Source organism: Coffea eugenioides, chromosome 11 (assembly GCF_003713205.1).
Source record: "Coffea eugenioides isolate CCC68of chromosome 11, Ceug_1.0, whole genome shotgun sequence".
NCBI lineage: Eukaryota > Viridiplantae > Streptophyta > Magnoliopsida > Gentianales > Rubiaceae > Coffea > Coffea eugenioides.
In genome coordinates, this window is record NC_040045.1 from 42,573,392 (window position 1) to 42,597,508 (window position 24,117).

General features: G+C 36.9%; 2 protein-coding genes across 4 annotated transcripts; both read right to left on the reverse strand.

Moving 5' to 3' along the window:
* Positions 1-114: 114 nt before the first annotated feature.
* LOC113754416 (serine/threonine-protein kinase 10) lies at positions 115-8,605 on the reverse strand. Its single transcript, XM_027298822.1, has 18 exons — positions 7,726-8,605; positions 7,232-7,320; positions 7,028-7,135; positions 6,662-6,769; positions 6,065-6,155; positions 5,682-5,734; positions 5,454-5,516; positions 5,262-5,306; positions 5,043-5,078; positions 4,171-4,226; positions 3,767-3,848; positions 2,594-2,722; positions 2,311-2,431; positions 1,891-2,044; positions 1,307-1,514; positions 786-986; positions 621-706; positions 115-416 (listed from the first exon to the last, which is right to left on the reverse strand). Exons 1-18 carry the CDS (start codon positions 8,441-8,443, stop codon positions 317-319), a joined length of 2,448 nt encoding a protein of 815 aa, XP_027154623.1. The 5' UTR covers positions 8,444-8,605; the 3' UTR covers positions 115-316.
* Positions 8,606-13,355: 4,750 nt separating this feature from the next.
* On the reverse strand, positions 13,356-23,650 carry LOC113754179 (pre-mRNA-splicing factor ATP-dependent RNA helicase DEAH10-like). 3 transcript variants are annotated; one of them, XM_027298534.1, is made up of 15 exons: positions 23,431-23,650; positions 23,263-23,309; positions 22,556-22,636; positions 20,909-21,125; positions 20,290-20,686; positions 19,726-19,929; positions 18,954-19,114; positions 18,321-18,396; positions 17,876-18,093; positions 17,076-17,307; positions 15,866-16,065; positions 15,429-15,563; positions 15,101-15,176; positions 13,997-14,265; positions 13,356-13,699 (listed from the first exon to the last, which is right to left on the reverse strand). In XM_027298534.1, exons 1-13 carry the CDS (start codon positions 23,529-23,531, stop codon positions 15,122-15,124), a joined length of 2,124 nt encoding a protein of 707 aa, XP_027154335.1. In that variant the 5' UTR covers positions 23,532-23,650; the 3' UTR covers positions 13,356-13,699; positions 13,997-14,265; positions 15,101-15,121. The 3 variants fall into 3 exon arrangements, with proteins under 3 accessions (XP_027154335.1, XP_027154333.1, XP_027154334.1); XM_027298532.1 differs by having other exon boundaries at positions 15,101-15,302; XM_027298533.1 differs by lacking the exon at positions 18,321-18,396 and having other exon boundaries at positions 15,101-15,302; positions 17,876-18,061.
* Positions 23,651-24,117: the final 467 nt, after the last annotated feature.

The following is a 24,117-nucleotide window of genomic DNA, read 5'->3' on the forward strand; positions in this document are numbered from 1 at the left end:
AATATCTATTCTCTTTAACTCTCTGTGTTAATTATATGTAACAGTAATATGAATCAGAAAAATAAGTAGTACTTATTTAACATTATTTTTTTGCAGAGAGTTGTGGAAATTAGATATCAGAAACGCTAAAATATATTTACATAATAATTCCGGAAAAAATTAATTGAATATACATGGCAGCAGTAAAGCTACAACTCTACAACAGAGTCTCCGATAGACCAGCAAAATCAGGGGAACACGAAAGAAAGAACATTTCATAACAAAATTTTGCGAGACTGAGAGAGTTGGGACACGACATTGGAATTTCTACTGTCAACTATAATCTCAAAATGGTTCTAAGCGTATCAGAAAGATTCTGGATGGTTTGCTGCTCTTGCGCTGCTTGCATTTCCTGAAGTGGCATATCCTCATAACACCTGAAGCACAACTTGAAGACATCAAAAGAAAAGAAAAGGGGGCAGTAGTCAAAATGTATTCTTAATTTTCCCCCACCCCTTCAATTCAATTAGGTTCAGTAACATTTCCCGCATCCCCTTCCAGTTAAGGTCCAGTTTATATTTAAAGAAACCAAAAATGGGGCCCCTTTCCAGACCCAGAGAAATGAAAAAAGAAAGTCATACATCTTGTGGTAAGCTAGGGCCTGAGCGAGATTCATCAGAGTAGGACTCGAAGTTAGTCTCTGGCACACACTGGGAGGTAAGGGTACCTGCAACAGCAGTGAAATACCGTATAGAAGCCAAAGCCACAGAAAGAGAGAGAGAGAGAGAGTACGAAAAGATGAGTACCTCAGTTTGTCTATTTCGGCCCTTTTTAGACTGAGCATCACTAGTGAAAAGCTCCTGAATTGCTTCAACAGCTATACTTCCACTATCATCCAGTTTCGGGCCTCCAAGTACATTGTCAGATAAAAGAGCAATAGGCGATATATCTGTTGCCCTAAGAAATGGAATGGGCACAGTGTTGCCAGCTGAATATATTGACCACAGCTACCACAGTAATAAAATCCAAGTGAGCAAGAGCACACGTTTCATGGATCAAAACTAGAACCAAAGAAGGCAGGTTCCTACATAGAAGTTGCATACCAACAAAAGAATGCAGGAGTAGCAAAGAAAAAGTTGTGCAATACTCAAACACAGTGAAGCCTGTTCTAAGAGGCATTTTAAGTCTTGATGACTTTGTGTAGAAACAGATCTGTACAACACTTCACATAGGATAGATTGAAATCCTAGACTAAGGCAAAAAAAAAAGAAAAAAGGAAGAATTGTTTATTTAATAATGGATAATAGCCAAGAAGAATAAAATTTACCTTATCTAATGCCTTCCGGCTTACAGTTTCACTCATAAATGAACTGCTGCTCATGCCGGCAGCAGCAACTACAGTTGCTTGGGCACTGCTTTTTGCATCAAGCTTCTGCTCAGGAGGGCCAACGATTGAAAGAGGGAATGTTTGAGAGGGCTGTGCAACAGATATAGATCCTTCAACGGGGGAAGGGACTCTCATTGTGCCACTCGCCCTGGCCACCAAGTTCACAGATTGGGTAAAGAAACTAAATATCTAGGATTTGATTTCCAGGTTCATAAGATACCATAGCTTATAGACATTTGAATTACTACAAGCACAAAACTGCAAGAAGGTAGACTAGAGTCAACATATTCTCATGCTACTCCTAAATGGAAAAAAGACTCTAGAAAGCAGAGGTTCACCCCTTTTTGTCCTTTTTTCTCCACAGAAAGTATTTAGTTCAAGAAAATATCGTCAGGAACATTCAGTTCCAGACAATGAAGAACTTTCTTGATTGGTTTGTCTGTGTGCATGCAAACAAGTTCAAATAAATGAAACAGGAAATTTCTCTATTCCCCATCCTCTTTGTTGGAGGTTTCAAGAATTACCTGGATTCTATAGCTTTGTCTCTGCCGCTACTGATGTATGGACTTCCAATTTGTCCTGAAGCAGGCAAAGGTTCTTCTGCATTAGTCAGAGAGGTACTACGTATGGTTGTCATATCCATTTCACCATCCCGAACTATGACAGTGCCAAAATCACCTGGTCAAAGAGACACCACATAAATGAAGTTAAATCACCCAACTTGAAGCACCTCCATATATCAGGACAAAGAATCAAGACAAAAATGAGAACACGTGCTACCCATCCTCACAAAGTGCAGCCCCAGAATCAACAACTCACCTATATACAAGTCCATCTTCTCATTAATTATTCTATATACATGGGAGGGTCATGTTCATCGGAGGAGGCATGTAAAAAAAGAGGCAACAAGCAAGATGGTAAACAATAAGATTGTACATAATTACCTTCCATATTTGGTTCCATCCTATCAGCTATAGGTCCCGAAGCTATCCCATTAGCAAAGTTCTGAGGCTTTGATGGGACAGTATCTCCATAGTCTTCATTCAATTTTGGACTACCCAAAGGCTGCAAAAATGGGATTTAATATTGAAATTTTCAAAAGCTTCAAAGAAACATAGTTACAGAGAAAAGAAAAACCTATTAATATGTTTCTGAAACAAAACAAAAGAATGGGATAGGATAACAAAACCAATTAGTGAAATAACAAATTTAAGAAATCAGGCATACAGTCTCTCCAGGTAAAGATGGAGTAACAGTTCGAGCTTGCAACGCCATGGATGCCCTGATCTGCCTTGCCTTCTCAATCTTGGGCAGCATTGTAGACGCTCCACTTTTGCATCTTTCAATAAATTTGTGCTGTTGAAAGCAAAAATGGGTATGACCAAGTTAATCTCAGAATCGAGTATTTATTCCACATCAATCAGCAATTAACATGTAAAATAGTGGCCTGCAACAAGTCCCCTGCAACTTTTCTCAATATTTTCTCCACGTTTCTCAAGAAATTCCTCTCATTTTTCAGGAAAAAGGAAAGGACAAGGTAAAAGGGCAGTTGATTATGCCTTGAAGCATGAAGAACCTTGTAAGTGCTACGCATGGTCAATCCTATGAGTTGAGAGAATCGTATCATGTATGCAGCAACAATTACGATACCTACTACTTAATTCTAACAGCACCAATACCTATATTCGTAGTTAATCATGCTCATTGCTTCGATAGGCAAGTTAATTGGCATTGACCATCGCTGAGCTAATTTCACATACAACATAATTGCTTTAACTTATCCTAAATTAATTTCATCAAATAGCATTAGTCTGAACTAGGATCACATGAACGGTCCTATTCAAAGCAAACCAAGATAAAGAATTTCCACTACTTCCAATAGCAAAGATAAGCCAACATTCTGCAACATAGCTTCCAGAAGTTTCACTAGAGCACCAGTTTACTAATATTGAGGTTAAAATTGAAGATGTTAATAATGTAATAACTGCAAAATGAAGTGATGAAAATGGACACCAAAGCCCCAAAAATTTGATGTACCCAAGTCATTGTTAAAGCAATTTCAACAGGAAAACAAACAGCGCCAGAAGATGAGTATCGAAGTTGCAGAGCAGACAAGGCTTAGGCAACAGCTACAGGCAGCCTCTAATAGCAAATCAGCTATCACACCAGATTGTGACCTCTTTGTTTTGTTTTAGAAAGTAGGGGGTTTAAATTAGATGATACTTAGTGAGAGAGAGCTAAAAAATGCATATTCAAACAATTACTGTAAGTCAAATGGCATCAACTTCTTGCAGTCATCAAGTTCTCAAATCTTTATACAGTAATCAACCCAAAGATGAAAATAGCAAGGTAAAGAGAAGGGAAACAAATACAAATACTGCACAAATATCCATAGAGCACCTTTAGCATCTCAGCTGCAGTAGGACGAAGCCTTGGATCCTTAGTAAGGCACTTTGCTACAAAGTCATGGAAAACAAGAGACCTGCATCAACAAAATATTTAAGTGTGGATAGTCGTGTGGCATCGCAAAAGGATCTCTGTCAATCACAACCAGTAGCATTCAGATACTAGCTGCACATCCCTATCTAAAAGCAACAAGCACTAGCATGGAGTTTGCCAAGCATCAGGGGAAGTCTAAATTGCTACTAAGTTAATACCTCTAATAAGCGATGAAACTCAGACATTTGATCACAAAGAATAACATTATCAATGCCTAGTTTTTCTTATCTTATCAAGATTAACGAGCTGCATACAGAAGCTCTTTAGAGAAAAACTTTGAATTATGAGAAAGCTAGGAGGCAAACCATTTCTCTTTGTCCTCAAGCATTGGAGCTGGTTCTATCGATATCATAAACAATACCTGTCACAAGAAGAGATAATACTAAACCACCAATATGATAACCGAAACTGAGAGCTTAAACAATTCATCAAGAATATAGAGGGCTAGACTGTAATAATTCTCAGGCCCAAATTAGCAAGGTAAATACTAACTGTGAATAACTTATTCTCCAGCACGATGACCATCTTCAAATTCTAATTCAAATAGATTAATAAATTTCAGTGGTAAATGAAGATATGGCAAGTACAGTTACCAACAAAACCCAGTAATCTGTAATCAACCAATTTTTTCTCCTTTGCAACAAAGAATTGACTACCAGCAGGCAAACACACAAGACACAGAGTGCATTAAAAGGGATTCAGCCAATTTGAAAGAGTAAATTAAGATGAGTAATTGGCATGCAAGGGCTAAAAGCAAACTGGGAAAAAACATCAAACTAAAATAGCCCAGTCATTTAATAATAGAACGAACGATCAATCTAATTCAGTAGTCATGTCCATGATTAGAAGAATCCCACTTGCTTAATATGCATAATTTATGGTTTCAGTTGCCTAATATCCCAGATCAGAAAATGCCCCTTTGGATTTTAACTCTTATGCATAGTTTTATGCACCAGAAATTTCCCATCCGGTATGAAAGTAAATGTAAATTTTTAGCCGCATGTTGAAATGACAAATAGGGCCTGTATATAACAAATTATATATGTGCAAATCCCATTCACTTTCCTTTCCCCGTATATATTATGCTAAAAATGCCTGATACCTTCTCAGGTTAATACCATGGATCAACTCTATGGCTTGGTACACGAAAATAAATGCTTCAAATCAATTGACTAACCCTCATTGGATGAACAGTGGCTCTTGGTGGACAGCCCTGGATGAAAAGGAAAAAAGGAATTACAGCCTATTAGCTACCATAAACTAATCATCTAATACCATAAAGTTCAACATAAAGGCCAGCTGTTCAACCTTTTTGTCTGTACAACAAGCATGACAGAAACAGGGCAAACATCAAAAATCTAAGAGATATACAACTAGGTAAAACAAACGGATGTACCTCTGCCATTTCTATTGCAGACACTCCCAGAGCCCACACATCAACCTGAAAATAATTTTTTCAAAAAACCCATTAGGTATATTGCTCTGATCCATTTAATAATTCGATGTCAGGAGGCAAAATTTTTTTTTAAAAAAATACAGCTAACAACAGAAACCTATGAAGACGTACATACATTACAGCTATTTATACCTTCCCATCGTAACGACTTTCTTGAATAACTTCAGGAGCCATCCAATGAGGTGTGCCAATAAACTGACAATGAATAAATGTCAGAAGAAAGAACTTCGAATTCGTGAATGAAGTATGATGAAAGGAACAAATCTAGCAGACTAGAAGAATCAGCTAAAGCTTTCTTCTTCTTTCTTGGGTGAAACTTAAAGTATTCTGTCAATAAATCAATGAACGTGATATTGATACCGTGTTGCGTTTGGACATAGTCCTTGTCAATTGTGCAGCAACTCCAAAATCACCTGGTTGTGTTGCCACAAATTAGGGAAACAATTAAACGACCACAATCACATGCAAAACTTTTTTTTTTCAAAAAAAGTTAATTTGAATTTTTGCTTTACCTTGTGGTATGCACCCCCTTCCCCTCTGCGGCAACTCCCCCCCCCCCCCCCCCAAAAAAAAAAAAAGAATTGCAAAAGAGTAGCCTATGTCTAATCCATTGAGTGCGTGGACGATCAAATTAGAAAGAACTAAATAAACAAGCATTCCATCAGAACTAGATGAATAAGGAAAGATTTGAAACCAGTGATCAGTTGGAAGAAACCAATGACATGCAAAAGATGATTACTCACCCAACTTGACCTCTCCCTGTTCAGTCAACAAAACATTACCGCCTTTAATATCTCTATGTACCTTGAAGATCGAGTGCAAATAGGATAGACCCTACATGAGAAGCAACAGAATTTCAAGACACAGAAATAAGAAGAATAAACCAGAAAAAGATCCAGCCAAAAGTGCACAACGAGAAGAGAAACAAGAATGGTGACCGCCTCGAGTGATTGGGAGGTAATGTAACAGTTGAAAGAGGCACAGCAGCTAGAGACTAAAAGCAAACTCCAGAATTTGTGTTAAAAAACATAGAATAACACGTAAGAAAACCATGAATATGCATCAAAATATGGTTTGCATAGTATTCAAATGCAGACTAGGATAACGCAAAAGAAGAACACAGAATAACACAAAAGAAAACCATGAATATGCATCAAAATATGACTTGCATGGTATGCAAATGCAGAATAGGATAAAATACGAGAAATGCAGACGAACAATAACCAGAAATGAGAGGAAACAGAAGTAAACTACAACTTTCATGATTACATGGGAAACTTGTCTTCAAGAAAAACTATTGATATTTTGACACATGCTACTTAGTTCGTATGCAAAGTTACCTTTAATGCTTCCCTACAAATAAATGCTATTTGATACTCCTCCAAAGATTCATCTGTAACGGTCATCAAGTCAGCAACACTGCCACCTCCACAATACTCCATCACTATCTGTGAACAAGTAAACTTGCCCATGAGACTCCAACAGATAAACTTTTTGTCTACTTGTCCATTTTCAACACAAAGTCAACAACAAAAATAAAACAAAATAAGAGCTTTAAAAAGAATGATGTATATTGGTATTTATAAGAGAAAATAAATAATAGAAATGGAAATACATATGCACAAATACCCAGACACAAACAGATATACCATAGGCATGATAATTCAGTTTAGAAGATCAGTAAGCAAGGATGATATTGTTCTTACCCATAGATACTCTTCTCCTTGGTAGCTCCCAAGGTAGCGAACAACGTTAGGATGATTACATTGTTGCAACATCTCAATTTCGCCTCGAATTTCTTCATACCCCTCCTCCTGAAGATATAGATATAGTTCTAAACCTCAATTGCTGGTTTCGCTGAACACACTTAACACTGTACATGAACACTTCAAAATCACAAGAAATCATACCCCTTCACTCAAAGATATTACTTTGATAGCAACCAACTCTGAAGTTTTCTTATCCCGAGCCTTATATACAGCACCATATGATCCCTTCCCTGCAATGCAATTAGCCCAACTCTCAACCTTCTACACCACATAGTCCATAAAAATCAACGAATTTTACCCAACACAAATGCATATTACAAATCAATCTTTAAATGCACGAAACTGGGGGCAAGATTGCGCACTATATAGTCAACAATCAAAAAGCCAACCAGTTCAACGTATATCATCAGCAAATCCATCTTTATCAATTAGAACTAAAAAAAAAAAACTTTGAAAACATACTTAAAAACAAGTACACTATGCTTCTAAAGTTCGGATGAGAAAAGCTCCATTTTTTAAATCAAGCTAGAAGGCAATGTACCGTGAAGACATCCGAATTCCAAAAAGACTAACGTAGCCACAAGAATTAACAAATTCAGCTAAACAAGCTCAAAGATGGGATCATCGAAATTTACCAAGCTCATGCAGCAATTCATACTTAGTTGTGGGATCTTCCTTCGTCACACTCTCCGGAATTGAACTTGTGGACACTTTCCCACTTCCATTCCGTCTAAACCGATCCCCACCACCACCCTCCTCCACCGTCCCACCAGCACCACCACTGCCACTTTTCCTCTGCCTGCCAAATCCACCACCAATCTCCCCAACCGCCTGCATACTGGCCACTGCCCTACTCATCGTCCCACCTCCACTCCCATTTCCTCCACCGCGGCTCTTCTTCCTCCTCGTCCTCCTCACCACCGTCCCCGATCCCATTTCCTCCTCCTCTTCTTCCTCCTCTTCATCCTCGTCCGCCCCTTTCCTCACCACAAACGTCGAAAAGTTCCCCTCTTCTTCTTCCTCCTCCTCCTCAAATCTCCTCCTATACGACGCCGCATTGTCATTATAATCCCTCTTCTGAGTTCGATCCCAAAATTGAGCCGGCGGACGACTCGCCCTCGAACTGTTCGACGTTTTGACAATCATAGTACCGGAGACAGATGCCCCCTCGTCGTACTGATCATCGTCCGAATTCAAGGTGGGGTCCCCGCCAAAATCTTTAGGTAAGCGTTTAAGTAAAGGAGGAAGTGAATCGTCGTCGTCGACGTCGTCTTTTCGGACCATAGTGGCGTAAATGTCGGACGATGATAAGTTTGCCTTTCTGCTTCGACGAGATGTTGGGGAATCCTCCATTTTTATCTCTTTTACTTTTTCGTTTTCAATAACGATGGAGTGGTAGGGACGGATGTTAAAGTGAATAGCGTGTTGCTAAGAAGAGGCCATTGCGGGCGGAAGCTCAAAATGTTGCTTTCCAACTGTCTGATTCCAACTGACGCTGCCAAGGTTCTATTTCAGTTTGCGACTGATTTAGCCTGTTTGGGAAGCTTTTTGGTATAATTAGTACATTAATGAAGCTATGAGTTTAGGGAGCTAAGCAATCAATTAAAGTTTGGCGGTGTTGATAGGATCGAGTTAAAAGTGTTTCATAGGTAGGGGTGGGCAAAATTAGCCGCTAACCCGAAAATCCGTCATATCCGATTCGATCCAATCCAAAAATTAGGATATCCGATTTTTATTATTTGATCGGGTCAAAAAAGGGTCGGATACCAGCTAAGATGCGGGGCGGGTTAGGGTCACATAATTAAAAATCCGCGGGTATCCGATCTGCCCCGCATATATATATTTTTTATTTTTATTTTTATACACACACTATAAAATAATAATTTAGAACTAAATAAATAATTTTATTGAACAAATTACATTACAAATATGAGAGACTATAGTTTATTTACAAGATTCATTTGTAGAGGTCATGATCTTATATTTTATAGAAAAAAGTTTAATTAATGTGGAACATATATATTAAAAATTGTGCTACTTATTTCAAACTTTTATTGATTTTGAATTCTTTTAATTTTTTTCCTTTATCTTATATTTTCTTCACATGCTTGTTTCTTGATGGGAAACCTTTTTTTAGAAAAAAAATTTTATTAAATCTTAGATTAATGTGTAAAATATAAAATTAAATTGGTATAAATTATTTTTTTTAAAAAAATTAAATGATAAATGGGGGGCGGATACCCGCTGACCCGACCCTATCTCAGCGGGTACCCTATAATCGGATACTCGCTGATATGCGGGGCGGGTAAAGATCAGAAAATGACTGACCTGCAAGGTGCGGGTCGGATCAGCCAAATGGTGAATGAGACGGGTACCCGACCCGCGCTCACCCCTATTCATAGTGTATAAGTCGAGTTGAAGTATGTAAGTAATCTTAGTTAAGCTTAACTTGAGTGCGTTTGGTTATATTTTTATTTAAAATTTATATTAAGTGAATTTGATTAGGTTTGATTATTAAACTCAATTGAATTCAAGTTCAAGTAAACCAAATTGAAGTCAAACTCCAACTCGCTCAATCATTATAGGATGGATGAGTTCAATTTTAATTATTTTAACTCAAATTCAGGCTCAACCCAAATGCACCCCTATATAAATTACACTATAATAAAAGACATTTTGAATGATTTTCTTGAATTTCAAGATCGAGCAGCTTGATTTTCGAATTGATTAACTAGCAAACGCTACAAGCTCTTCTTCAATTAAATATGAGTTAACTATCGAGTTACCTTGACATGTTTCAACTTTCTATCTGAAGACTTTGACATGTTTGGTAACAGTCCCATTTTTTTGGGAGCTAGAATAAGGATCTGTGCTCTAGTATGAGGGTTTTGACATATTCATCATACAAGCATCCACGAAAAACTGACTCTAACAGAGGGATTTTTCACTTTTTATTATACAAGCATCCACAAGCACTTTTGGTCTCTTTAGATATTACATTCATCCTAGCAATTGACAATAAAGGCATATGCAAAGAAATGACGGTAAGCAGTTAACCATTTCCAAATCAGCTTGTGATTCCACAAAATCCGACAAACCAGATTTCTGCTAAAGCAATAGAAGATTAAAGCAGTGCGTCTAAAACTGAGAAGTGAGAAGAACATCTACATACTCTGCAACTATCCTATCATACTGTATTCAACAGATTGTATCATCCATGAGCTCTGCCATCCTCCTGTAAGTGAGAGTAATACCTGAAAAACCATATCAACATAGAACATAATGTCATGACTTCTTGAACAAAGGTTTCGAGGACTTCCCAGATTCACCTTTAGGAACTGCAAATCCCCCCTTTCGAGAGCACAGATCCTTGTAACATGACAAGAAACTTATACTTTCCGTCACCAAAACAAAGCCAACAGTATCTTGATAAAACCGGTAAAAGCTATCATTCCATGGATAAAACCAAGCAATTAATAGCAAGCATCCATTAACAACATAGATGTCAAGCACACAGGCTCCGGCAAGTAAAGGTGATAGAGGATATAAAAGTTCTTTCACTGGTCTAGCTCCCGGATTCTCCTGCTTCAGACGCATGTACTCTTCTACGCGAGATCCAAAGTACCCCTCAGAAAATACAACTGCAATCAGTGTAAAAACTAGCAGAAATGCCCATTTCCAACCAAAATTGCCCCAAGAAAGGATCCATTGAACAATCAGAGACACACCCAAGTCTAAAATGATGGGCATTGTTGACTTGACCCTGAAAAAAAGCCGGAAAAGATTGATTGTAACCAAAGCACTAAACCATGAATATGGGAAATCCAAGAAACGGCTCCAGAAAATGATCCAACCACTAGCATTAGTTATGACAGCAAGAACCAACCAAATTTCCGTGGAAATAGAAAGGTATTGGCAGTCGCAAGATCCCAACTCTTTCTGGGATTTGTTAACTTCATTGAAGAGATGAAATAACCAAATAGCTACTCCACATATCCAAAGCAAATCAAAGACTAACCCCACTAATCCCATCAGTAATTAGTCAACAAAGTGGACCCAAGATGAGCTAATGGCACGCCTGAGGCCCTAAACAGAAGCCAGAAATCGTTGGTTTCTTAGTCGGTTTCCTCTCAATACGTAATAAAAGACGTGATTTTTACTACACTTTTGGCTATGCAACTTGCTCAGGTAATTTTTTCTGGCTTCAAGTCTTCAATCCCACGAATCTACTCAAAATACCCAGAGAAACCCAGAAATATTTCATGCTCCTTTAGTCGTGACGCCACACGTTAGATAAATGCTCGACTTCCTATGGAATATATTCGTTTAGGAATTTCAACAAACAAATAGTAATCCACGGAAAATACATGAAATTGAGAAAGGCGAAAAAGGGGTTCTGTCCAGTTTGCCACAGAAACTGAAATTTGTGGAACTTTAGGAGGTAGTCAAATGTAACATGGCACGTAAAGAGTTGAGAAAAAAAAAAATTTTTGATAAGCAAAATTTTCTTCTCACCGAAGTCCTAACTCCTAGAACTTTTGGTCAAAGGACTTGCATTTGAAGTAGGGCGAGCTCAAAAATTTTCATGAAAAGGGGTTCCACTTAGCAAGGAGAAACAGAGAAAGAGGCAGCGAGAAGCATGGGAAGCCAGATGAGGGTCACATTTTGCTAAAAGATTGCAAATATGGACGAAGAAAGCCAAGAAAGTCCAACAGGAAGGACTTAGGTGTTGATTGGTTTTTAACTGCCAGAAGCAGGAGCTCCAAAATTCTATCAGAAGAGAGTGCTCCGCTCACTGTTCAATCTAACTTGTCGGTTCGGAAAATGTTCTGCTTTTCTCCCAGTAACATAGTGTAGCGTCACATAGTCGGTAGTAAACTAGTCCCTGTGCTGATATGGATAACTGTACGTGGCGTTTGGCACGGAGAATTGAAATAAATTCGTAATTATTGTTGGATTACTATTTTTTAAAATTGAGATTTTGGAATCATATATAAAAATTTAAAATTTTTCAATTTCCTAGTAATCTAAAGGATTTTGGACAAAATAAGTCTGATTCTCATTTAGAAACAGGGTCGGTCCCGCTATCCGTTAAAAAATTAACATATAATTATATATAATATCTATTATAATTATAATATTTTATTATAATATTAGTATAATTATTATAATATATTTATAATAATAAATATATTTATATTTATTATATGCACATATATAATATATTAAATAAATATAAATTATAATTATTTAATTAAATATAATTATATTTATATAATGTATATTATACATTTCTTAATATTATATAATAATATATTTATATTATTTATAAATGTATATTATATGTGCATATAATTATAATTATATATTTATACTATAATATTTGTATAATTATATTTAATTATATATATTTAATATTTAATTTAATTAGTTACAAACTTATAATAAATGATATTATTAGTTATATGTATTATATAATGTAAATTAGTATATGTAATATAATTGATATTATCAATTATACTAATAATTATACATGTTTACTAATAAAAATTATTAATTAGTTATACTAAATTTACTAATACATTTATACTGATATATTTAATTAGCAAAAATTTCTTATATCCCACTTCGAAAAAGCCAACGAATCAAACATCAAATATAGTAATGATATACATTCCTGATACTGAACAAAAGATGTATTGGAATGATTGACTCCATTCCGAATCCAGAATGAATGATCTCAAATTCGAATCCGATTCCAAAATGCGAACCAAACGCCACCTTAATCTAATAGGTATCACTCATAATTTCTAACTTTACATTTAATCGCTCTCACTTGCCATAATCGGTTTTCAAGACACTTCGGCCATACAAAGTTCATCTGGTTCTTTCGGTAAGGACCATAATACCTTTTTGGCCTCTCCAACTCTTAAAACGTTTCTGAGCCAACAGGCTGCAGCATATTAATACTTCCGCGCGATTCAGCTCACGTGCAGTTGCATATGTTGTATTGCCAGTTCTGAGGTCACACCAGAGGCACGCAGAGTTGAAGGCTACAATCAATAATGTATTGTCACTTTCAAGTAGATTACGATATGTTGACATTTTAACATTTGTAGTTTCTTGTGCTTTTGTAAGCTTACGTACAATTTGAGAAAATTAGAGGACGGTTATCTTGAAAAGTTTGCATGTAACGACATACGTCCAAGCAGAGTGCGGAAGGAGGTCTGATCATTTTTCGTTAATTACCTTCTCGGCTCCAGAGTTTGATGATGAAATTGTTTGGAAACCACACTTGCTACATGTGATGAGCTTGACTTGTTTAGAAGAGAGCAGTATACATAGAAAATGTTAAGATGGTGCAAACGAGTTCTGAATTGCCAAGTTCAAGAACCTCGTGGTTTCATGTAGTATGATACATCAATAGCATTATTGTCTCCACAAATTGTGAATAAATATGATGCCACTGTGACAGGTCTTGCTGAAGCCAAGGGGGGCAGTATGCAAGTCCATTTAAAAAACCACATTCAGGTCTTGGTAAAGTTACTGCACTTGAGATCTTGCAGGTAGGAGAGGCCTCGAGTTTTTTGTACTCCTTCCATCCAGAACCTACAAAATGAAATGTGAATGATAAAACAGGCAGATAGCTGATAAGAAATTAGCGCGAGACTCCGGTATGCAGAACTGCAGACAATGCAGGAAAGAGAAACTAGATAATGTCTATAACCAATATATTTCCCTGCCCATAAAATTCTACAAAAAGAGTAGATCATCTGAGTCGAAATTTGCATACATAAAAGTAATTTGGTGATGGCAGGAAGCATTAAAGCCCAAAAGAGAATTTCTACACAGCTTAGGGCATTTTCAATCATTTTAACTCGAGCTTCCAAGTAAGTAGGAACTTACCATGGGAGAATATTGTGTCCACAAAATTCTAGTCTCGGGCTCCAGGCCATCAGAAACTTGTAAATATCTCAAACCTTCACACTAGACGATTCATGCTAGGAGACCTCGATCTGCCAAAGACTGGCAGCATGATTTGCAGAGAAACACGTTTACGTTCTTGTTGTACTTGAGCACTATACTAGAGCGTATAGTTTGCTTTAGAGACAGAGAACCCTTAGGTCACGAAATGGTAGTTTGGGTACATTCAAAGTTGAGACCCATGCAACATCCTGGAGTAGATGGATCAAAAAGGTACATCAGTTGTGTAATTAAAGTGACACCAACAGAGAAGTCCTCATATTAGCCAGTAGTCTTCCCTTTACTTTTGTTGAGGACACGTCATAGGTGCCAAGATATCTATTTGGTATGAAATGAAAGAATAGGCAGTAGGTCTATCAATGCACAATTAAATATAAAGTTCTTGCATAAGATGAGATATAGGGTAATACATGAAAAAATAACTGATATAGAAGCGTAGGGACGGTGAAGAGACCAAAAACACACCCCTATACAAAGGGAGGGGCACATGATGATGTGTAAGGACTATATACAAGTACACGCAAAAGGACAATACAGATATAAGTATGAAGACACGTACAAATACATGCATGTGTATGTCAAACATATGGAATAACCAAAAAGTCTTGAACCAAAACCTCTCTCTCTCTCTCAAGTGCCTCTTTCACACAAAGCAGACCTCTATCTAAACAACCACATAAATCCAGCACCCCTCAATTAACAGTTTAGAAAGCAACATGCCTCACTCTTTGGTGCAACTGTTAGTCATTTCAGGAGACAATTTAACATCCCATTAGGATTAAATAGATGGTAGTAATATTTCCAGTAACACAAACCTTTATGCTTAACGAACACAAAATGAAGCCACAAATAACCATAGAACCAAATCTTCCAGCTCATAACGGCTCACTTATCAGCAACAAACAACTTCATTGTGTCAACATTGAACCCAAGATATAAGCATTCACAATTTCATGGTAACAAGTGTAATAATGCTCAAGCAGTAGTTGTATGAGCAACAGAGTATGATAAAAGATATTATTTTACCTTAGGGTATCAAAAGCTCTATTACCGCAAGCCATAGCATTGTGGAGCCAACTCAGGTAACCACAAGTAATCTATCCTACAGATGTTGCGAATGTAATTATTATTGGTTCGCACTAATTTATCGAAAATGATACACTCTGGTTTACTCCGGAATAAGACAGACGAAGGGTGAATTTGGACCATCAGACCGCTTGACAAAATCCTGTGCATTAATATAGGATAAGAGAGGCATTAGGGAAAAAGATTGACTAGATATTCAACAGAAACATGAAAAGGATACTAGGATTTTATTACTGGTTGATCTGTGAGCCAATATTAAATCCCCTACCTGTACATACCATCTGGCTGCTTTAAAGCTGCATTAAGAAAAAAGGAAGCAGCTAGACATCTGCGGAATACAAGCATGTCATCTCCACATGAAGTGATGCGAAGCCCCATTTGTTCAACATTTCTCTGTATTTGACTGCAAATGGAAATCATTAAGGACATGCAAGAATATTTACATGTAAAGCGGAAAGTGGCAAATAAATCTAGATAACAGCAAACAAGAAGATGGAAGCAAGAATATTAATATACATAATAGTAGACCAAGAAAATGAAAAGCTTGTTTACTTGTCAAGAAGAAAAGCAATAAAGGTTTCTATGCTAGGTAAATTAGTCTATTGAAGCAACTCCTTCAATACAAAAGATAAGTAAATTTGAACCAGAAGTACATTGAAGGTACTTAATTTTCCTTCTAGCATCTGAAAAGAGACATGTACTAACCTGTGAACATCCCGAGCATGCCTCAAGGACCGGCTGTTAATGAAATTATCCTTGCACCATTTCCTCAGGTTCTTCTCAGCTTTTTCTTTACTATGGGTCAACTTGTTCTTTACCACGAATTCATTAGAAGCACGAAAGACATTTAACAAAGTTAAATGATCCCCCTCTGGACTTGAGAAGCACCTCAATGCAGCTCGTGACTACACAAGAGAAAGAAGGATCAATTCAGGTTATTATATTTGCAAATGGAGGCAAAATCGAACAATGAAATACGCAGAAGATGCAATCGTCAGGAAGACCTAAAAGTGAAAATAGCTTGTAAGCAAAAGTACTGCAAACAGCAAGCCCTTAATTTGGCTGCAGGATAATCATGTAACTCTTCAATCTGTTGACTGTGATACCTTGAGGCGTTCACTGGTGGCTTCCAATTTTGTGCCACCATACAGAGAAAGTAGATTTTTTTCCATAGTTCAGTCAATTTCAAGTCTTACAAGATGATGCAACATTTGCTGACGACAAATTTAAAACTGTCATCAAATGTAACATAATGCAGGGACTTAAGTAAATCAGTGAAGTCCTAGAACTCTACATATTTATGGAAGAGTAGATGAAATCTAAATGCCACAAAGGTGACGGAAGCCATACATACATTCCTCTAAATTTTGCAACAAAGACAGCATCACCATATTCTTTGCAGAAAATTATATAGCCTATCCTCATCAAAGCATAAACAGATCATGAGCAAATTATAATGGCCAATGAACAAAAAGGGACATAGATGTCAACAAAACCTTAGTACAGCCAGTTTAACCAATATATGAAATCAAAAGAATCCAAAATCCTTTTATTTTTTGTGCATCTCTTTTGAAAAAGAAATATCATTTTCTTTAGTCCCAGAAGACGAAAATAAATTTTGATAAAATCATCTACATATTCTGGTACTTGACAAAGCCATTACAAACTCAAAGGTGCCTTGCCTTACCATTTTGATTAAGCAATTTCAAATTATTATGAACTATTTTGTTGCACAGCATGCATAATTCTTACCTGTTCTGTTTGCTAATGCAAATAGACCAGACAAAAATACTTTTTATCCTGTTGCCTATTGTCAGTTTTTTACATCCAAGCAAATTGGACCTAGAAAATACCCTTTTCGTAGGGTGCTGGTTCAACAGTTAGATTACACAAATGTAAAGGAACAGAAATGTACCTCTTCCAACTTTTCACGAGGAGCATAAAATATAGATTCCACAGAAAGCATTGCAACAACAATCAACATTTCTTCCAAGCAATTGAGCTGACTTGAAAGAATGAGAGCCTTAGAATACACAGGTTCTAGCGGCAGCCTCGCCATTTGGTGTCCAACTATATCAGTGAGTTTACTTTCTTCCGTTAAAGCACCTAATAAGAATAATGACTCCAGGGATCTAATTATTGCAGTCCTGTAAAAAAAAAAAATCATCATGGAAATCTATTGAAAAGTCCTTAAACGTAATACAGATTTCTTTTTTCTTTCTTACTCATAAACAAATAACATGCCGACCAAACTCATTGCGGAGCATAATCATTCCACAAATCAACATTTTAGAACTAGAAACCCTCAAAGAAATTTCAGACAGAATGTGAAACAAAGTGAATCTGGTAAATCATGTGCTGAACAAACACACCTACAAGCATAAGAACAATGTAAATAAGAAAGCCACAGACTTCTTTGATATGTTCTTGAAACATTTAGTTAGCTAGCTATACCTTGACCAGTAGAGACCTAATTAATGTCATGCTGCTAATAAGCAGTATCTTTGTGAAGCCAAAATGATGGAGCTAATAATCCAATCAGTGCAATACAGATACCTACTTACAATGATGAATAATTCAAAAACTCAGAGATGCATAAAATAAAGGATTGCTGCTTCTCAGGGAAACTTTTAGTACGTTGTAGCATTCTAGCTCCTTGTAAACCAATTATCTACTAGAGCAAACTGCCATATTATCCTTTAATCTGACAATTACCTGTTTGGTTTGTCAATGAAGTCAAACCCTGCAATATCATCAATTCCCAAAGCCTTGAGCTGCAAAATAACATTTGAGAGGTCACATCTTTTGATTTCTGGTGTCGTAGAATCTTCAAATTTATCAAATTCAGACTCTGGATAGAGACGGTAGCATTTCCCAGGTCCTTCACGGCCTGCACGTCCACTGCAGTATAGCTTCTTAGATGTCAAAATCCCCTATTAATCGGTAAAACCATAGAGCTATAATCATTGACACACGAAAGACGATAATCACAATGCATAACACAGGTCATCACTCTGGAGTCCTTTCAAAGAGAATCAGATGAGCACACCAAACAGTTTCACCAGAGCTCCAGTGGGTAACAATATGGAGGACTGCTCCCAACCGCATTGATTTTAAAAATAAAAAATAAAAAATTCACCAATAAATGGAGGAAGGTCACCTGGGCCTGTAAATACAAATCTGTTGCCCATTTGCAATATTGATGAGAAAGCAAGAAAAGATGGCAGGAACTGAACCTGGGAACAGATAGTAACGGTGGGAGAAAAAGAACGGAGAACTCAAGTTCTGAGAATCTGAGACTGCTCAATCAAGTACTACAGTTGCAAGAACAGAGGATGAAAGTTTGAATGACAGTAGGATAAGGAACTATAGTAGTTAAAAGATCTTTATATTACTATTTCAGCATCCCATCCAGTTAACATTTTTAGCACATTTACCTTTGCCAATTGTAGTGTTCTTCCAATAACAACTTTTGCTTGTTGATGAAACCATAATTTTTGGCCACAACCATATTCCGTTGTACTAATCCACAATGGATTTGTCTTTCTAACATTCATTTTCTAACCCCCTATGCCCTACCTCGAGAAACAGATTGGAGAGAGACATAGAGATCTTTGCTGGCAGCTAACAAAAGGAAAAACTAAAATGAAGTTCTCAAACAATTCCCCATCCCTCAAGAAATGCCTTTTGTGGCAGAAATTAAAAAAAAAATGCACACACACACCCTCAAAATGCAAAGCATATATATATATACACATCCATATAGGCCCAAATAAATTCTTTAACAGCCAACCTCCTTTGAAGAGCCTGTGCTTTTGAGGTTTTCACAATATCCAAAGATTCTATTCCTGCATCAGCGTCATAGATTCGGGCCTTGACCACACCAGGATCAATAACATATCTGATCCCAGGTATTGTCACCGATGTCTCAGCAATATTAGTGGCCAATATTACCTAAACATCCAAGAAACGATTTCAGTTACAAATAAACAAATTCTTGTCTGACAGGGAAATTAAACAAATTTCTGTCACAAATTAAACAAATTCTTGTCACAAATAAACAAATTTCAGTCACAAATATTAGTAGACTTGTCTGACAGGGAAATTAAATCAAATTCTGAGTAACAGGAAAGTTAGGATATCCAATTGGAAGTCAAGTATGATAATTAGGAATCTGTACCATCTAGGCATGATTGGTAATCAAGTATCAAGGAATTCTTTACTAGAGATAAAAAATGGCAACTCTGGCAAAAAAAGAAAATCCAATTGTACAACTCTTCAACTACTGAGTCATAGAATTGGGACAATGATTAGTATAAAATCGATCTCCAGCAAAGCTAATGGCCAGAAAGGATTTGCAAATAACAGTTCAATGCAAAGTAAATTTTGAGGAATTTGCATAAGTGATAATACACTATTTTTGCTTCCTTTGAAGGATGACAGGAATGAAGCAAATCAGTTATTTATAACATGACCAACAGTACAAACATCTGTATCTATCTATACAAACCAAAATCATCCAATCAACCTACTTAATCAGCTCAAACTGTACAATCAAGACTTACCTTCCGAAATCCAGGAGGTGCAGGCATAAAAACTTTCATCTGTTTCTCTGAGGGAAGAGATGAAAATATTGGAAAAGTTAAAAGCTTCTGGTTGCCTTCAGGTAGTTGTCGCAGGCGCTCATGGACAAGCCTCTCAACAGATTCAATCTCTTCTTGCCCAGTCAGGAAGACAAGTATATCACCATGACTCTCCTCCAAATGTATCTAGGCAGAGGGGAAGGGGGAAAGGAAAGAAGAAAAAATGCAACCTTCAGCAAAAATTCTAGGGAAGGCCATATGTCAACATAAAACTAAATTAGTAGCTGTTATCGGTATATTACTTTGGCCGAAAAGAATAAGAATGCATTATTCATTGCTCAGGCCCAGTACAACAGAAATATGCAGCTAAATAACCAAGTATCAATGATATTTTGTAGAAGAAAAGGAAATGCACAAATAAACTAGTGTACTACCTCTGAACATTGTAACAATATGGATCTAAGAAAATAACCAGTAAGTATCACACGATGATCCACAAAAACTGTGGATAGATACAAAGAAACCAAAGAAAGATCGACAAACCACCTGAAATATGGTTATCAATGCTGCATCTAGATAATCTGACTCAGGCTGATGCGTATATAGTATATCAACTAGATACTGTCGGCCCTGGACATGAACAGCTCTTGCACTACCAAAGTACTCAGAAAAAACCCGTGCATCCAAACTAGCAGACATGATAATTAACTTTAGTGGAGATAATTTCTTGCCATGGCATGGCATCAAGAAACTCTTATCATTTTCTGCTCCCATTAGCAACCCATTCTGGGCATGACCATTCATTACTTTACTGACACTGGACCTTGTTTTCTGCACACTCTTCAGCAGACCAAGCAACACATCAGTGTGGACTGTTCTCTCATGAGCCTCATCTACAATAATAACTGAATACTTCGAGAGACACGGGTCCAATAATGCTTCCCTGTTATCCACAATTGTATTCACATTTTGAAAGTAGCAATCAGCAGTAAAAATTGATTCTTTCTTGCTACAAACAGTGTCTTTTAGATCAAGATATTACCAAACTTCTAGATATTTATCAATAGGCTTAATCCCCAAAAGGTTAGGTAAATCCTGAACTATCTTAAACTGCAAAAACACAGATATATAAAAATATAACTAAATTACCAGCTATACAATGTACCTCAACAGCAATCCATCAGTCATGTACTTGATTCTTGTTGAGGCTGAGGTCATATCATCAAATCTAATAGCATATCCAACCTTTTGGCCCAGAGCCACACCACATTCCTCAGCAACCCGTTTTGCGACTGATACAGCCGCAACTCGTCTAGGTTGAGTTATGCCAATGACACCCCCATCACGGCAAAATCCCCCATAGAAAAGATACTGAGGCAACTCTGATTGCAAAATAAATGATGTCACACCCAAAAAACAGCATTTTAGGAAGAATAATTGGCAAATATTTTCATGAAGAAAAAGAGGTGAATGCTGGGAGAAGAAAAGGAGGATAAAGAAAATGAATTGCGATACTTGAAAGTTTCAAAATTTTTAGCGCAAATAGAAGACCAGAAAATCTCTATGAATAACATATTATCTCCAGGATACATTGTTTAGACATGAATGATAAAAAGAAGTTAACTAGTTCATACTTTTCCTCCAATTCAAGAATATGTTTGGCATCCCTGTTTTAGGGATGTTTTAGAAATACAATTTTTTTTTCTGCAACTCCATCTTTAGTAACCTCTAAAACAACCACAAGTTTAAGAAAAATACCAACAAAAAAAAATACACTAGAAAACACCCACCACCATTCCACCAACACTGCCTCCCTGCCTACCACTGCCACCTCTCCCGCCTCCTTGTTTTTCCCCTTCCTCCTGCTCCTTTTCTCCTCCCTTCCTTTCCCTCCTCCTGCCTTTTCCCCCCTTCTCCTTTCCTCCACCCTCTTTCTAGATTGGGCAGGCGATGGAAGCCAGGCCGTGGGTAAGGGGGAAGGGAGGAGCGGGCAGTGGGCGGGAGAGAAGAGGAAGGGGTGGCACAGTGAGTCGAGGGGAAGAGGGGGTGCCGGTGTTAGAAGAGGGAGAAAGGGCAGGAGAGGAGAGAAGGGATGGGTGGGGGTGGCTGCTGGTGGTGGGTTGCAGAGGTGCTGCTGCTGTTGGTGGGTGAAGGGGGTGTTCTGCATAAATAACAAAGTTTTCCTAAGACAAGTACATTAAACCACAGTAAAATTTTAGACAAACTCCTAAAAAGCACACCATCCAAGCAGACCCCAAATCAATTGTTTAATTTATAAAGTTAAATTACAGAAACTAAACAGTGGCGTTTCAAAAGCTTAATCATTCCATTATAATTAGACAAGCTAGTAAACCAATTTTGTATCAGCAAATGATGGACAGAAAGAGTACCCGTCTTTCACTGATGGAGAGTTCCATGTAAAGATCATAAGTGCAACTGCCAAGCTTGGCAAAGAAGTTGCACACCACATGTCAAGAATTACTTGTAACAAAAAAACAGAAGCCTGTATAACAATGTATTTATGCAAGTTTGTCTATTCACATACACCAAACAGAGCTTCAAAGACAAAGATACAGAATCTCATGTAACAAAGCAGAAAAACTGTCGCAAAAGTTCAAGCTATACAGTGGCATCTCGTAGCAATGAATTACTGAGCATTAACCATTTAAAAAAAAACATCGAAAAGATGAAATCACGACTTTCAGCTGAATATAGTAGATTTAGTAGACTACATGACAAATGCCTAAACAGGTAACGTCACACATTTTAAACATCCTAGATCTACAGAAGAGAAAATCTATGACAAGCTTACGTGTAGTCTTGCCACTCCCAGTTTCACCAACAACAATGAGTGTGTTATTATTCCGGACCTCCTCCACAAGTAGCTTTTCAACTAGAAAACCAATAAGAAAGAATTTGTATGTCAGCGAGAACTAATTTTCCAAAATCAAAGCAAATGAGCATTCATGATTATAATCACTTTAAGCAAATATAAATAAATTGACATCATAAGTCCCTAAAAGCACTGGACTATTCAAAGCTGCCTGAAAATCTGACTGCCAAGCTAATAAGATTCTGAGACATCTCACTAAAAGGTTACACGCATGTGAACTAGAACTCCATACGCAATTTTAACAGGAAACCTTCATTCAGAAAGCAAATAGAATTTGCACTTCCTACATGCATTGAAGCAATATAAGACGCTCTCTTGACTACAAATGAATAAAATAAAACCCTGGTGCCAAAAAACAATCCCCATCCAAGTAGCACGGTTAAAAAAGGGAAACTTTTCCCCAGAAAAGAAAAAATATCCGGAAAAAAGTCCCTCGAATGGAATGTCACAAGACTAAATAAAAGCTGATATAACCTCCCGACCATCATACCACTACTAGGGAGAAAATTAAAAGAGAGAAAAGTGAATTGAACTTTGTGGGTTACAAATTAGATACTAAAGCATCGTCCAAAAAAATCAAAACTTTAACACCCCAATAAAAAAATTTTAAAAAAAAAAGTAATTGCCTGAAGCTATTGGGAGAGATTTTCTCTGCTGCTGAATCCTCTGCCTCCTGCAAATATATTCATCAAAATCCCCAAAAGACACAAAGTTAATATTTCAGCACGAGCATATACGTATCAAAAAGACAACATAATAAATGTGTGTTGGTCGGCGTTTTGAGCTGAACTGACCTGGTAACGAAGTCCCCTTTTGCAGCTTCAATGCTCTGAGTATGGTTATTATTACAAGTATCATTCTTGCGTGGGAGATTATTTGCAGCCATTGAAGGCATCTCTTACACAATCGCAGACCAACTTTTCAGTGGCAATAACAGGAGGAGGCGAGCTACGGTGGATCTTGAGGGATGTTTTAGCTCAAGCAGGTTGAAGAGCTTTTGGGTTTCGGGTTTGGGTTCTGGGTTTTGAAGTGGAAGATGCGGCAACTGGGCCAAAGTGAATTGGAATTATTGATTGGCGCCGTACTTTTGAATTTTTACCTTTTTTCTGAAAAAAGAAAAGAAAAAGGAAAATACTAAATAATAAACAAATTAAATGATATGTATATTTTTTCCTTTTTTTTTTTTTTGGTAAGTGAGAGTTTTTAAATCTAAAACTTTCTATTTACAATCTCTCTCTCTTTACCATCCAACCCAACAAATTAAAAGAAAGCAAAAAATGACTTCCCAATTTCTCTATTTTAGGAATTTTTGAATTAATTTGCAGTCCTTTTGTTTTGTTTTTGGTATGGTTTTGTTCATTAAAAAAGAAGTTTGTTTGCTATTTTACGATTTCATTTTTTTATAATCAATTTTCCTAGTTTCTTTTTTTTCTATATTTTGAGATACAGCCTCTTAAATTGTTGGTCACCAAGACATTTTT